This window comes from Toxotes jaculatrix, chromosome 2 (assembly GCF_017976425.1).
Source record: "Toxotes jaculatrix isolate fToxJac2 chromosome 2, fToxJac2.pri, whole genome shotgun sequence".
In the NCBI taxonomy this organism is placed as follows: Eukaryota; Metazoa; Chordata; class Actinopteri; family Toxotidae; genus Toxotes; species Toxotes jaculatrix.
Window position 1 is genome coordinate 28,149,942 of NC_054395.1, and position 16,800 is coordinate 28,166,741.

The following is a 16,800-nucleotide window of genomic DNA, read 5'->3' on the forward strand; positions in this document are numbered from 1 at the left end:
GTTTTTTAACTCAGTATGTCTTGGCCAAGACACTCTTTGAAAAGAGATTTTAAAATCCATCTTCATAATCATTGTTTTTCATTCATTATTATCTTATTATTTCCATCATCGTTTAAATCTCTTACAAATGTCCCATCATCCTCTGTTCATCTCACATTATCAACACTGCATTTCATTGAAAGAACAACTCAACGCCTGTTGTTATATTAATATATGTTTTATTCTTCTCCATTTTTATTATCATTATGTTTTATTTTCATAATTGCAAATCTTAAGGTCCTTTGTGCACGGACCTATCATCACGGCACACACATTGGCACAACAAAATTGGTCAGAAATAGATAAAGTCTAATCACACTTTAATAGCACACAATTTCATGACTTTTGCAAGGACTTGGGAAAGACATACTATAACAATAACAAATCTGATCATTTTTTCCCCTCTATTGAAATCAGAATTTATAGTATGATGTGCCAAAATAAAACATAATAGTAACGTGGACATTCTCAATTCTCAAATAAACAAAGCATAAATAAAAAGGAAATTAAAAACATGAGATATAACTATAAGATGTACAGCAGTCAGAGCTCTGATGAATGTGATGAGTTTTGCCATAAAGGTGCCTCTGAAGCGCAACACTTCCCCTAACATGAAATAAAATAATCTCTGTCTTTAAATAAGAAACTGCTGACAATATAAAAATACATGGCATTGTACTGTAGTTCATTAAATAAACCAACAATTCATATATAAAATATTATATTGACGTGTATAAAAATATGCCTTACAACTTTTTGAAAAGGGTAACAGCCGTAAGCTTTTTGTCTGCCACTTCAGAACACACAGTCGACCACAAAATTCCAACATATGTACAAACAATCAACTAATAAGCAGTCAGAACAAATAAAATGAACAGAAGCATCCAGGATCATATTCGTATGACTATTTTTTCTGACTTTACACATATATAAGATACTGTAAGATTCAAGCAGTACTTGATGGAAATACATACTCAAAAATAAATTAATAGAAAAGAAATATTCTGTCAATTAGGTGTGTTGATATCAGTGTATCTTTGGAGAGAGGGAGAGAGGACGGTGAGGGAGACACGTTTGTCAAACATTTGTGTCACATCACCTGCGTAACAGTATTTCAGCCCACTGAGATCAGAACAAACACAGGCAGTGTCAGCTATCCTAAAGTAAAAAGGAAAACAAAAATCTACCAGAAAGCCAGGACAAGAGCCAGGGAATATAGAGATCATTCGGAGTAATACCGCTTGGATCACTGAGGCAGTTCACGGAGCATTAATGTGAGCATGCAGCATGTCACCGGACGACGCAGAGGACGCTGCTGCAACTGTTGAACATTCAGGCAGATGTTATTGTTGCTGTGACTGTGAGTGTGTGTGTGTGTGTGTCTTGCTTCTAGAGAGGACATGAACGTTAACTGTAGTGTGTTTTCCATAGGAAGTGGTTTATCCCTGCTACCTCCTGTCCAGGCAGTGTCTAGCACATGCTAAAGCCACCCCCTCTCCCTGTGCTCCTGCTGCTCCACCACCTCCTCCTCCTCCTCCTTCTCCTCTTCCTCCACATCAGGCTCAGAGCAATAGGACAGACTCATCCCTCACTCCCCATCGCATGGTAAAGTACCATCTTCGTTGACACGTGAAGGCACAGGCGTGCCGAGCTCATCCACGCACCAGCAATGGCCACGCTGCATGCCCTTGGAGGAGCGGCACTGTGCGAGATTAAAAGACAGAGAGGGAGATTTTGAAAGGGAGAGGAGGGCGGAGATTGAGTGGGAGAGTGGGAAAGGTGGCGAGAGAGGAAGAAAGAGAAAATGATATGTCATCATAGCGCAGTACTGATTCTCTCTGCCCACAGCTGAGAGGCTCAGGGAGAGAAGTGTCAGTTATTCTCAGCCCCTGTGGTCACAGACAAATTTGTGGATGCACCGAACAGAAATCTGCAGTGGGGCGCAGCTCTGACACTCAGAAACAAACACAGTCAAACAAAGTCAGTGCAGCAAACAAATGCTCCATGATGATTCAGGCGACTGAAATACTCTACCTGCTTTTTCCTGTAGAAGCCACGAGTGTCACAGTTGGGTATATAGATGTCGCGGTCAGACTGGAAGATTGTCAGCTCAAGACCCCTCAGGACACTATTGAGCAGCTTGCGGCAGGGTGCCTGAAAACAGCAACGCAGAGTGTGACTTCAAACATCACCAGAGGCAAAGATAGAGGACTTGCCTTCATCTAAAGAGTGCCCCCCCCCCCCCCCCCCCCCCCCCACCACCTCCCTTCAGGTAATTGTGTTGGCAGAAATCCTCTTTGATCACAAAACATGCCGATGTGAATCACAAAGGATTAGCTATGGTGATGCAGCAATAGAGCCAGAAGCAGAGAATATGTGTAGTTATATATATATATACATATCAGATGTCACATACTGTATAACATTATATAACCATATTGTTACACAAGGCTTTGGCTTTTCAGGTCACTGAATGGTTCGAAGTGACTGTGCGTTTTTGTGTCACTTTGTGAAATGAAACTGTGCCACCTCGATCGTTCATGTGACTAACGACGTTCCCGTGATAACATGCATACTTGTTCAAATGCTGCGGATCAGCCGGCTTGCAAAGCAAAAAAATCTGTGGCGGCAGCGGCCGGCTTGAAACTTTCCTGATTCACATCATGCTCAATTAGTTCTGCCGCATAGCAGCGCACACATCATGCACCATAATGCATGGCTTCGGAGCAGTGTGTGTGTACATGCCACTGCAACACCCATATCAGCAGACCTATGGTAATGGTGTGTTTTAATGCAATGTAGTTACATAAAATGCTTCGTACATCTCATTCAGGTAAGGATCCATCAGCTTCATTCATTAAAGGCTGTAAAATGAGATCGTGAACTTACTTTTTCAATGTCACCGCTGTGTGAGGGATGTGGACCTGAGAGGAAATGACACACCGGCATGAGAATGTGACATTAAACCACATCCAGTTTGGCGTTTTACAATAAGTGCAACATATAAATATTTAGAGTTTGATATAGACCTTTGCATCTCTTCACACAAGACATTGCTAAGCAGCCACACAGAGGAGATCTCACTGAGGGTGGTCACTGAGAGACCTAATTTCCTTTCAGTATATTTCCTTTTCAGACAGTTAATCGCAGTATCTCTGTTTGAACAGTAGATGGGGATCACTACAATAAAAAGCAGCTTGATCAGGATGTAGGTGACACTGTGACAGTTTCACATTCATTCTAAATTCTCCACAGAGAGTATGACTTGTAGGACAGATCATTGTCGTGCACCCTGCCACTGAAATGGATGACAAAATGACACTGAAAAAAAAAGCACATAAACGCACGTACATCAACTTGGACAGACTAAATAAAACCTCACTGAATGCAATTCAGAAATAACCCCCTATGTTTTGGGGGATTTTCCATCATTTCTGATCAACAGCAGGACTGTAAAGACAAATGACATTTTTATCACAGTGACTCCAGAGGCACTGCAGAGCAGTAATGGATTGTAGAGGTTTGCAAATTCATCTGTGGTGCACAAAATGCATCCAGGCTTAAATGCCACACACTAATTGGCCTTTCTTTTTGTTGGTGAGTGACACAGCATCACATGCAATTTACAGATAAAGGAGAGGCTCACTTCATATACAATTATGTGTGGTGCCTGAGACAATATCCTCAGTAAAACACTGCACATTTCAAGGCTACCTGCAGTATCCATGCATGTGCATCTGTGGGTGCATGCATGTACGTGTGCATACATGATTTCATGCATGTGTGTGTGAGTATATATACAGTATCTTACCTGTGGGGGGGGGCCTCTCAGTGGGACTAGTCCTGCTGTGCTTGGCGCAAATGCCCCTTCCCTGCAACAGAGCCTGGAGGGGGCTGTGCTCCCGTGGTGGGGGAACACAGCGGAGCCCCTTGGCACAGCTCAGCGTGTACACACCACAAGGCTCTCCCTGGGCCAACACTAATGTGCTGCCGGCAGCATTATGGTCCCTGGGGGGCCGACCTGCCCCCAGTGGATCCCTGCAGGAGGGACAGACCTTGAAGGGCCCCAAGCGGTTTGCCCCGGTCCATGATCCGCAGTGGGCAATCAGCAACAAAACAACGGTTGTTAAGTTAGAAATGATAGGCATTTTCTGTCCAGGTCTCAGGTTCTCCACACTGTCACTCTCTGTCAGTTAAATGTGGCTGATGCTATTTCTGGATGTATATTTTTCTCTCACTCTCTCTCCCTTTCTCTCCCCTTTCCTCAGTCTTCTTCCCGTTTCTATACAGTAGCTTTCCTTGGTGCTTTGCCGGTTGAGTCCCCTGCAGTGCCAGAGGAGACAAATGGAGATCGAGAGAGACACAGCAAAGCACCAGCTTTTAAAGATCTGAAAGGCGGTGATAGAGAGAGAGAGAGAGAGGGAGAGAGAGCACAGTTATGACACCTTCAGGGGCTGGGACTCAGAGAGAGAGAAAGACAGGGAGAGAGAGAGAGAGAGGGAGAGAGAGGGAGGTGGCAGGGAGGCAGAGAACAAGTGGGGGGTGGATTATGTTCCTTTCAGAAATTATCAAAATCTCCCCACCCCTTCCTGTAATATACTCACACATACATCTAGCCCTTCTCCTTACACTTATGCCCAGCATGACACAAACATGCATACAGAGTAATAGTCATGTTCAGATATTTGCACTTTCTTTCCAATGTCACAGACCTCTGTGGCATACTATTTGCCATGGTAACAAACACAAATGCATATGTGCCTCCTTCGGCATCGCCACTGCAATGTCACTTGCTACAACAAATGCACAGCTGTGTGTTTTCTCCAGCTTGAGAATATTCACTGTGCAAACGTGTACTGCTAGAGCTGAGTTCCACACCTGAGATACCCTGTGTTTTTGTCACATATATCAAAGTTTAGAGACTCCTAAATCAACGAGTTGGATGCAAAAGAAATGAAGTCTGCGATCTCCTGAATGTACTTTAGAAATGTTACCAAAGAGAAGAGTAACATACTGACGTAACATTAGTTTATATATTTCAACAGAAACTGTGCCTCAGCATAATCAAATCACTGCTGAGTCACACAGGGCTAATCTAGTCTTCAATAAGCAAGTCAACTTCTAAATTACATTTCAGCAGGTATCAGATGTTACTTGACTTCATGAACCACGTCACATGTTGAAGTGTGAGGGCAGTGGAGACTATTTCTCGCCAGTTGTTTGAATTGCAAGAGTAATCAGCTGGATAATTGGGAGGAGGAGGAAGAGGAGGACTTGCTTTTGCAGGAATGTGCGCTGACCAGCCTGAGCCAAACCGCTAATAACACAATCCATCGCACCACTCAGCCAGTTAAGACTTTCTACATGGGTGCCATCTTCAAAAGATCACTACTGAGCTCCTCACCCTTCTACTCAATGCACACAACACTTTGGACTGAAAATCCTGATAAAACTGTCATGTTTGCACAGTTTTGTGAGGTATTCCAAATTAATGCAGGTCATTTGGTGTATTTAAATGATATTATTACATTAAAATACATGTGGCATAACTTTGCAACTACTGCAGTTAAAATAGTAAATAAGATGCATAGAGTGTAAAGTCTGTATGTACTTGATTTGGTAATAATTTAGTGAGATACTTTTGTTTGGATAATTCATAGAAGTGTGTATCATAAGCACAGTAAAAACTGAGGCATCAGCAATTCTATTTGAGTAAAATATTTGAGTTATTGTTCCAATTATGTCATGAGGTAATGGTGCTCTACTATCCACACAGAACGTTATGGCACTGCAAATATCAGCTGACACACAGTGGTGTTCTTTTTTGAATCAAAAGCAAAGTCAGGGGTCTGCACATGAAGATGGTTGGTAGATTCTGGCAGTAGGTAGAGTGCTGAGGAATGAATTCCTCTCTTATCTAGAGTCCCATTGTCTCCTGTGTTATCTGGCTTTGCCTCGGTGCCATGGGTGCTCTGTGGACAGATGTAACATGAACACAATGCTGAAAAGGGAATGTCATTAAACAGAATTAGGATATTAACCTAGCAATAATGACTTATACTGATATATGCCGGTTTGTGTACATGACTTGAACTTGAAATTGATTAGTCTCTTTCAAGCAAAAACGCCAAACATTTGATGGTTGTCAAATGTGAGAGACTTTTGTTGGTTTTACATTATAGCAAATTGAAAAGTTTGGGGTTTTGAATTGTTGGTTGAACAAAACACAATGTTAATGACATCAGCTTGTGCTCTAGGATCTTGTCGTGGGCTTTTTTCGCTGTTTTCTGATGTTTTATAACAATGAACGAATAATCAATTAACTGGGAAAATGATCGGCAGATTAATCGATAATGAAAATAACTGTGACAATGACATTTACTTATGAACAAAGTGTGCTTCCTGAATGAGCCGTTTGCCTGGCACTGGGTCACTTGCTCCTGCAGTAGGAGTGCAGACATGACAGAGCACACAGACATACCCAATGGCCTGTACTCACTGGAATTCGAGGCTACATGAGGCCAAAATCTGCTTTGCCATCAGCAGCCTGTTGTTCTGATTAATCTTGGCAAGGAGGGAAGAAATCACCTGCCGTCTTGTGTTCCCATCAGCTTGCGAGCTACAGCACTAGTCTGTTTCCACATATCAGGAGAATGTTCCAAGACCCACGCCAGACCAACGGGGGCTCTCTGTTCCACACTGCCCTGGATTATTCATTTTTCCTCCTCCAGGCAGCCACACAATTTCCTCCTCAGTTTGTTCCTTTTCTCAGCCTCCCTGCTCAGGTCAATCACAGCTGGCTCAAAAAGTTTTTTTCTGCTGCCTCTCCTGCTTTGAACATAGCAACCAGAGTCCTCACTAAAGCGTTGTGAAGGGACACTATGAGGTATGGACTGTTTTTACAAACCTATCACTTGATTGATTGAGAAAAACAGCTCCACTTCGACCAACTAAAACAGTAAAACGCTGCCTACGCATTAAGGCATGAATAATAATAATCCAATGATATAATACATAACAGTATAAGCATTTTTCTGCATTGAGTTGGCTACTTGTACTTTGAACACTTTAAGCAGCAGATTTGAGGACTGCCCTGCTCTGCTGAGCAGTGTCCCCCTGACTTGCTGTTATGCTGGCCACCTGCCTACTTCAAGGCTTTGAAAGTAAATGCGTCGGTTTAGGATCATGAACCACTGTCAGCAAAAGAAAAAAATGTAGTTTGTACTGTGACACTCACCAGACATGGTGCTAAAGAAAGAAATCAGTCCACTGAGTCCGTTGTGAATTTACTGGAGGATTCATCATGGTGAAACCATAACCACTACTTGTCTAACCTTAAAACCTAACCTAACCATAACTTTAACCTAAACGTAACCTTACCTTAGCCTTAATCTAATCTTACCTTAAGCTTTATCTAAACCTAAATTCAACCTTATCCTAACTTTAACTTAAACCTAACCTTAAACCAACTGTTCGCCTTAAAATTTAATGATTTATGTTATGGCGCCGTTCAGTCCCCACAATATGACTGTATAATTGGACGTATGTTCCCACAGTATAAGTAATACTTTGGCACAGACACACACACGAACGAACACAAATGGAGCGACAGGATTGGCTGAATTTTTGTCACCACTTCTCAAAACCCGCTGTGATTGGCTATTTACGTACCGAGAGTGTGATGTCACTGGGAAGCGCCGAACTCCAGTTTGTAAAGTTTTATGTGGCGCTAATGGACTGATGGCTGGTGGACAAAAGTGGGATTCTATCTTCTTAGCCGCGTAGATAACAGGTAAGAGACACCTGTGGTAAATCTTTGTTCTGCCCTTCACTCTTAGAAACGACCTGTCGTCCTCCTCTACTTAAGCACCGAGTCGCAGCTTCAAGCAAACAAGCTAACGCATTAGCCGCTAATGATGCTAACCCATGTCGAGTTCGGCGTTTAAACCGATCCCTCGTTACCAACGCGAAAACAGAATTGCCGTTTTGAAGTGTCATATAATTAACACTTATCAGTACAGCACTGTCAGCCGAAATGGCAGCAGTTAACTGTCTTCGAATTCCTGTTAGCTTGACTTAAATTGTATTTACCGTTAGCATGGTTGGTTTTGAGTTGCTAGCTTGTAGACAGCTAGCTGGATGTAAACATTGGCACGCCCACTGTCCCTCCTGACATTTTCTGTTTTAATGTTGGACTAATTTATCCCTTCCAACCATTGGAAACGAAATATCGGAAGGATGTTTCAAAAGAAAATCGTACAGTCAGAGTTTGAAGTTTTTGTTAATTACTTAAGACATCACACAACGTCGGTGAACAGCATTTCAAACCAAAAACGAAATAAGTCACACACTCTCATCAGCATAAGCTTTATTGGCCAAGTGTGTTTGTGTATAGAAGAAATTTGACTCCGGTTTCTAGTGGCTCTAAATAAACGTTCAGATAGTATCAATAACAATGTTCAGGAAGATACACAAGGACGTACGGCAAAAATAATAACAAAGCTGAGAAGAGATTTTAAAAAATCATAAAAACATTAATTTTATACAGGCAACAGACCTGTCCCAGGCATCCTTAGAGGTCTAGACGGTTCATAGAGGAGCAGCAATTCAGAAATGCATTTTTGGCCCTAAACCAACAGTAATATTAGGAACACTTGTGTACGGATTTTCAGTTACTTGGCAGGTGGGTTGTGCCAAGCATCTCGAAAAACTTGCCACAGTTCTTTTGATGCCATGATGTTGAGCTCAGGGCTCTGTGGGGGCCTGCCTCAGGACTCCTTGTTCTTCTTGTCTCTGAAGGTAGTTCTTTATGAGTTTGGTTGTATGTTTAGCTTTGTTGTTGTGCTGCAGAGTGGATTTGGGACCAATCAGATGCCTACCTGATGGTATTGCATGATGGATTAGAAAGTAAACATCTAATGTGCAAAAGTGTAAAACTTTTGCACAATATGGGTGTGCAAACTAAGCTGGGGGAAAACAACACATATACTTCATATGTAAAACACAACCAATTTTTATCAGTTTATAACTGGGAGGTTGGCTGTGCAGCATGTACATTGTACATTTTTGATTAATCCACCAGTTCTTTTATCAATTCATTATTTGGCAAAAAATGCTCATCACGATTTCCCCACACCCATGTTTTAAAATGTCTTTGTTATCTTGTTTTGTTGGGCCAACATCCCATTTAGTTCATAGAAGACTAAGAAAGCTGGAGAAGATTCACTTTTGAGAGGCTGGAAGCAGAGGAGTTTTGCCATTGCTAAAGAAAATGCACTGATTTCCTGTCTATTGTTTGTAGCTGCAGTGTTAAGATTTAATCGGCCGATATTGCCTTTTTGCAAATGTGTCGGTGTTTGTTGACCGATGAGTAACAAGACATTATTGTACAGAAATGCCAAACTAGGTTGGAAGCAATTAAAAAGTGTCACCATACATAGTTTGTCCACCAGAGAGCACTGACAAGTTCAATTTTACACTGTAAAATGTCCCGCTCAGTGTGTATTTGCTGAACTGCTTATTTTTTCCACTGTCCCATTTTCTTCATCCAGATGGATGACATCAATGTACTACACCACAGATGCCTCCTGAATCTGCGGCGTCGAATCAGAGATATTGGGGATGGACGCCCTGCGCAGGAACGATACATGAGGTTGCAGAAGGATGGAGACACACTCAGGTCAGCCTCTTTTTGGACTTGGTGAATTTGAGTTTATCTAAAAAGATGCTTCTGTTTTCTGATGTGTTGGTTTCTCTGCCTACTCATTGGTGAACTTTGTGTAATGAGAAGCAAAACTGCGCCATAGAGCGTCTATTACATATTGTTGAAATATTTTCTCTGTCATGTAGGCATTGCCTATTGGGAGAAAATTGTTCTTATTTTATTACCATTCTAATGGGCCATGTGACGCTGTATGTCAGTGAAAGAGAAGAGCTCAGAAGCTGTGGCTGTATAGAAATCACATCATTAATGTGCTAGGAGTAACGATGCACAGATCAGATTTTTTTCTGCCCCGATACAGATTCCAATACTTCAATGGAGGGTATCTGCCGACCATGAGTACTAATCCAATACCAGTGAACTCTTTTTCCCAAATTTAAAATCTTTACAAGTCACTGATTAAAACTCATGATCATCAGTTTTACAGTGTGTGCAACTGAATATATGTAGAAACGCAGAATTTTGGATTTTGAATTTTGAACTACAGACTCCGTGTAGTTACAGGAGCAGACTTACAACAAGGGTAGAGTGTGGAAAACAGGCACATATAAGGGCCCTGTATCTGTGAACCTCAGAGGCCTGTACCAACCATGCAACTCTGTTATATAGTGATTACTCTATATAACAAAATTAGAATTGTGATTCCTTCTTCTAAAGATTCTGACGCTTCATTCAGTTTTTAATAACGTGCAAAATGTCAAACACGTCACAGTACTGTTGCAAAGCTTCAGAAGCTTCAGTGACCTGTTAGCCGTTTTCACAGCTGACATTTTAACTCGTCACAGCAGGAAAACCACAAGTGTTACTAATAATATTAATGAGGGTTCTGCTCTGTTCAAGTGTTCCAGTAAGTCATGACAGTGTGACCGCATGCACCAGATACCAAAACCCTGAAACTGAAGCAGCTCAAAGGAATTCAACCATAATTATGTTTATTATTTACACCTGCTTCTGCTACTATGACAGGTAAAAGGTCTTCTGTGAAAAAGGCCTGTTCTCAGGAATATCTGTTTTTGTCTTAGCACATCTCCAGTTTTCCCTTCCTTAACAAAACGTGCTTATATAAAGCTAGTGGCCATCGTATGTCAAACAGTTAGAAATCCCAAGATTGATGTTTGACAGCGTTTCGATCGAAGATGAAGCTTTTCGATATGTATTTCTGATTGTGCAAACAGCAGCTGAACCTATCAGGAGTTACCTTTTGTTAACCTGTAATTTCTTCTCTTTAGTTACCAAGGGAACTCTGAAGAGGTGGGTTGCTATGTGGCTGGCCATCCTTTATCAAAGGGAAATTGCTACTTCGAGGTAAGGCACAATGATACTGATGCTGTAAGTCAGCATCTGACATTGTAACTGAGCTCTGCATGTCCTGTCCTTTTATTTTTTTTTTTTTAAGTCATTAGTTGACATGATTGCTACAAACTGCTGTCTAACTCTGTGGCTGTTACCCACCTCTTGTATACAGCAAATTAAAAAAAAAATCATTACTGTATTATCATTAGGGAATAAGTGGACTGTTGGTCCTTTGCGCAGTCACTCATTTTGAAATTTTGGGGTCGGGGGTGGGGGTGTGCACAATATGATAGGCTTACCACATACCGTTCGTCTCTGGTTGTGCCCAAGATTGCTTTTCCATCCAGGCAGCAATTTTATCCCCTGGAATCCCATTGCTGACAATTTTCTCAACTTCATATTAAATTCTGAGTGCCCCCCCACAGTCCCTGTTCACCAGTGCAAAACCACTACCTCAAAAATGTCCTCGCTGCATTGGAATGAGGGATAGGGTGTGGGTTAGGTGGTATCTCTGAGCACAAGATTAGTCTAACACACAGTGTTTTTCAGCAGACTGGCAGCAGGAGAAAGCGTTGGACATTTATTTTATCGAATAAATTTCCAAGGCCGCTCTAACAGTTCTCATCCATACGGTACAGTAAAGAGAGAAGTATCTTGGTGATTTAACACAGGAAAGTTTCGAGAGTTCGGTCATAAATAAGGTGCTGAGGCCTGCAGTGTGTTATTTATGAGCCAGCTTATTTGTGGATAGCTCACGTCATACTAGGCCTTGTGACGTGTAGTCAAGAGACTGCAGGTGAGGCAGACAAACTTACTTGTCTCGGTTTTTAGGCTTCAGGAGGAACCATCAGGCTATACATTATCCAGCGAACCTGCGTCATTCTGCTGTGCTGCAAATAGACCCAGACAGGACCACGGAGCATCAGTCCCGTAGCTATACCCAGCTCTCCTGAAAATGATGCACTTCTTCCACTATTCTTTTCAGATATCTTAAAACATTTCAGATCTGCTTCACTAAGACTCTATACAAGCTGGCAGTGTACTTTGACATTATTTTTTGTGGCTTTGAGGTATCCCTGATTTGTGTCAGATGTGACATTTCTTTTAAATGTGATGTCAAACTCTCGTCTGACCCCCAGATCTCTCTCCCCCCTGCCTTAGCAAGCAAATCTTAAAGATAACAGTGCTTATATTTAAATGAGAGTAACATTTGGAGCCTGATAGATCTCTCTGACATTTAAACAAGTGGATTTTAGTGTGGCCATTACCCCGCGTTTCATGCTACATTTTGCTCTAATCTGTGACGCACATGCTGTCAGTTTCCCACATATCTCGAAAATTTGGGAGCATTTATTCTCATAAAGGTCAGGCTTCTGTCGACGTATGCGTCACCGCTATCCTCGTGTTTCTCCTCGTTCTGCTTTCACAAGGAATTCACTTCACCTCTGTTGTCAGTACTCCTGCACTTTCTCCAGTTTTTGTCATCTGTCTTCCTCGAGCCCGGCTGAACATCTGCAGCATTCCACTTGTTTTACCAGATTTATTTGAAAAATTAATATCAACATAACTGAACGGCTCATCAGTGAGCGCATTCCTTCTCTTGCCTAATCCGAGTAGTCTCACATGGTTTTGTGGCTTTTATTTGGACATTCATGGTGTTTTAACTGTTTAGGTGCAGAGGTGGTTACCTGCCAAAGCAAAGAATTTACTTCTTTGACAAATCAAAGGTATAATGTATTGTGCTTAAACAGCCAAAGGAATCAGGCCCGGAATTTTCAGTCAGGCAAACCCAAGAAGTTTGGTTTACAGCTGTAATGCAAGAGCAGTGATTTTGGAGGGGGGAGGGGGGCTCTGGGATGAAGAGGGAGGTGAATAAAGAGGCAGGTATATTGGAAGGGGAAAAGGACATGCCAGCAATAAGACAGAAGAAGAAAATTCTATCAGGATGAGGAATGACTAGACACGCACCAGGTTTATTCTCCTGTATTTCCTACATTGTCTTTCACCTAATTCTGCTTGGAAATATGTGTCATTTTGCTGTGGTTGGGCTTAGCTGGCAGACTGGTGCCATTTCTGAGGGTAGGAAGTGATTGTGGAGGTTTTCCCATGCTGCTGTGTGGACTCTGGACTTTGGATGTACCAGTGTGACGTTTTCATTGCCAAAACTATCATGGTAACTGGTATTACCACAGTAATCATCAAACTTTCCTGAAATGATAATATTACTGCTAAATGTAGTAGAATTACTCCACACAACATGATCGTGTTGGATTAAACCATATCTATAAAACTGATCAGTGAACTGTTGAATTCTTGATGGTCTGACATCAAATATGTTAAAAACATCATAAACAAACACTGGCTGGCTGTTTCAGATTGAAGACAGAAATTACTTTTCATGCGATATCTGTGCAAAATCCTGCACATTTTCAGTTACACTTACTCACTTCACTTGTGACATCCCAGTCCTCAAACCAGTACGGGGACAGGAGTACTTCAAAGTAAGCTGACAGACACACACCTGGGACTAAGTTGTTATGACTTGTGATTTGGTAGCAAACAGCTGTGTGTTTACACATCCAGCAGAGGACATTACCATCTAGAGTCGTGTTTGTGGCTACGTTAAAACCACCTGCCTAATATTGTGTAGGTCCCTCTTGTGCCACCAAAACGACTCTGACCCGTTGAGGCATGGACTCAAAAAGACCTCTGAAGGTGTCCTGTGGTATCAGACACCAAGACTTTAGGATCAGATCTTTTAGGTCCTGTGAGATGCGAGGTGGGGCCTCCATGGATCAGCGTTGTTTTTCCCACAGGTGCTTGATTGGATGGAGATCCGGAGGATTTTGCGTCCAAGTGAACTCTTTGTCATATTCCTCAGTGATTTCTGTAGTGCGGCAGGGTGAATTATGTTGCTGAAAGAGGCCACTGCCATCAGAGAATACTGTTGCCATGATGGTCTGCAACAGTGTTTAGGTTGGTTGTACAGGTCAAAGTAACATCCACATGAATGCCAGGATCCAACGACTCCACCAGCAGAACCTTGCCCAGAGCATCACACTGCCTCCGCTGTCCTGCCTTATTCCCATAGTGCATCCTGCTACCATCTCTTCCCCAGATAAATGATGCACACGGACCCCGCCGTCCACATGATGTAGGAGAAAACGTGATTCATCAGACCAGGCCACCTTGTGCCATTGCTTCCTGGTCCAGTTCTGACACTCACGTGCACATTGTAGGCGCTTTCAGCGGCGGACAGGGGTCGAGCATGGGCACTAACACCAGTATTAAGGTTTTCAGCAGTTTGTGCTACCGTAGCTCTTCTGTGGGATCGGACCACACAGGCCAGCCTTCACTACCCACGTGCATCAGTGAGCCTTGGGCACCCATGACCGTGTCACCAGTTCACCGGTTGACCTTCCTTGGACCACTTGGTATTTACGTGGTACTTACTAACCACTGCATACTGGGAACAAGCAACAAGACCTGCAGTTTTGGAGATGCTGCGACCAACTCATCTAGCCATCACAATTTGGCCCTTGTCAAAGTTGCTCTCGTCCTTATGCTTGCCTGTTTTTCCTGTTTCCAACACTTACTGCCTGATATATTCCACCCCTTGACAGCAGAATAATCAATGTTATTCACCTGTCAGTGTTTTTAACGTGGCTGGTCATGATAGTCCAACATTCACTAACTATTTCAACAACTATGTTTGAGTCTTATCAGCTCCCTGAGAAAAATATGCGTCTTTAGTTGTTTAAGGTAGAAGGTTAGAACATAACAGGTGGACTGCAGCGGTAACATTGCCCTGTGTTCACGATGCCCTCTGACAAATGGCGTTAATCATGGTATTGACGGTTATAGATAGAGTTTGCGGTAGTATTACCATCAGAATCTTTCTTCAGTGTGTAATAAAACCATTGTACTGGCACATCTCTGTATAACAACAGCTGTATACCTGAGGGCCAGACTCTGGGCTTTTGGGTAAGAGCCATACCAGCCAGACAGACAGACTGAGGCTCAAGAAGGACATGGATTTACTAGGGAGGCTTCCTCTCCTGAGTCGAGTTTTCCATTGAAGTTGCAACTTAGTGAAGTTTCTCACAGTAAAATATAAAACTTGTGTTTTGATTTTGGTTTGGCTATAAAGTCATGCTGTTTTTAAAAAAAGGTACCTTTTCCTTCTGCCCACACAAGTGAGTAAAATCCATGAAGACCTGCAGTGAGTTATGCTAGTTAACTGGTGCCACGGTCGTAATTACAGTGTTGTCTGTGTCTGTGTGTGCGTCTTTGTGTGTGTGTGTGTGCTTAGGTGACGATAGTGGACACAGGGGTGAGGGGGACCATTGCTGTGGGCCTGGTGCCTAAATTCTACAGGCTGGACCACCAGCCTGGCTGGCTGCCATACTCTGTAGCTTACCACGCTGACAACGGCAAGTAAGTCAAACCACAGTCATCTATACGCTACACTTCATCACTGGTTTCTTGCATGGTTTGGGAAAATGGATTGTGGCCTGTTGCTGCTGCATCCACACATAACCGCAACAGTAATTCCCTATATCAGTCTCCTTAGCTCCTACTTTTTCTTAGCATTTTTCACCAGCGTAAAATACTCTTGATACTTGATTTTAAAACTCAAAAATGTTGAATTTGCAATAATACAAAAAAAAGAGAAAAGAAACAAACACTGAGGTGCTAGGAATTGTAAATTATTCAAAATAAAGGCATTTACTACATGCCTAAAATGCTTAAAGTATGCCATGTGCTACCGGTAAATAGTTCTGCTGGAAGTGCTATGTGTTTAGTGTCACATTTAAAACTAGATTTATATTTGTGGTTCGCGGTGTGTGGGAGTCCCACTGTAGATGCCTCCAGCATAGGAACTGCTTAATATTTCAGCATCTGATTTCATCTGTTGATAGCGACACTGCAACGCAGGACAGATTTGTTGTACATCATCAGGCCATATCAGGTTCTGTAATTATATCCCTCAAAGTCTGTTTACATTTTTTTTTTTTTACGGTATTTGCTTTGGCGTTAAGTGAGATGATGGGAAGTTTTGCTTTGACAAGCTAACGTTACTGAATAGGAGGCCATAGCAGCGCCGTGTCACTTCAAATACGTCACTGGAATATAAATAAATAAATAAAAATAATAATCATGATGGAATCATTAAGTGGAGCAACAACAAGGATTTAGCATTTGTCTTTTCTTTTAGGTTATACAATGGAAACCCTGTGGGGCAGCAGTTTGGGCCGAAATGTGCTCGTGGTGACCGCATTGGCTGTGGAATACACTCAGAAAATATTGAAGCAGGTTTTACAACAGTCTTTTTCACAAAAAATGGCAAAGAGGTAGGTGTTTTAAAATTGTGTTGTCTCTCTTTACCTTCTGTGTTTGTTTATGTTTCTTCACTCACTGTTTCCTTACATCCCTCTCCTATCCAGGTGGGTTCAGTAGAGGTTCCTGTGTTGGCGGAGGGCCTGTTTCCCGCCGTGGGGATGCACTCCATGGGGGAGGAGGTGAAGGTTGACCTGCAGGCTGAGTGGTTCCTGGAGGAGGATGATAGCATGATGATGGTTGACAGCCATGAAGATGACTGGGGTCGGCTTTATGACGTCAGAGTGAGCGGCACGGTAAGAAAGACAAAAAGTCCCCATTGTTCTTGTCATGGTTAAAGGAGTGCTCCTACTTCTTTGGAAATTTGCGTCATTTGTATGCCTTTCTGAGAATCACATAAGATCAGT

The 16,800-nt window shown here is 42.3% G+C and overlaps 2 protein-coding genes across 3 annotated transcripts in view; one reads left to right on the forward strand and one right to left on the reverse strand.

Annotated features, from left to right (window-relative positions):
* Positions 1–211: 211 nt before the first annotated feature.
* On the reverse strand, positions 212–4,442 carry igfbp6b (insulin-like growth factor binding protein 6b). The gene is made up of 4 exons (XM_041065759.1): positions 3,851–4,442; positions 2,929–2,963; positions 2,074–2,193; positions 212–1,741 (listed from the first exon to the last, which is right to left on the reverse strand). The coding sequence occupies exons 1-4, from the start codon at positions 4,185–4,187 to the stop codon at positions 1,628–1,630; spliced, it is 606 nt and encodes a 201-aa protein (XP_040921693.1). The 5' UTR covers positions 4,188–4,442; the 3' UTR covers positions 212–1,627.
* Positions 4,443–7,735: 3,293 nt separating this feature from the next.
* spryd3 (SPRY domain containing 3) overlaps positions 7,736–16,800 on the forward strand; it is a 42,765-nt gene continuing 33,700 nt past the window's right edge. For both annotated transcript variants that reach the window (XM_041065155.1, XM_041065161.1), the window contains exons 1-6: positions 7,736–7,831; positions 9,591–9,718; positions 10,990–11,065; positions 15,366–15,490; positions 16,272–16,407; positions 16,501–16,689. In XM_041065155.1, coding sequence (XP_040921089.1) covers positions 9,591–9,718; positions 10,990–11,065; positions 15,366–15,490; positions 16,272–16,407; positions 16,501–16,689 — 654 coding nt within the window. In that variant the 5' untranslated portion in view covers positions 7,736–7,831. The remainder of the gene's footprint in view (positions 7,832–9,590; positions 9,719–10,989; positions 11,066–15,365; positions 15,491–16,271; positions 16,408–16,500; positions 16,690–16,800) is intronic.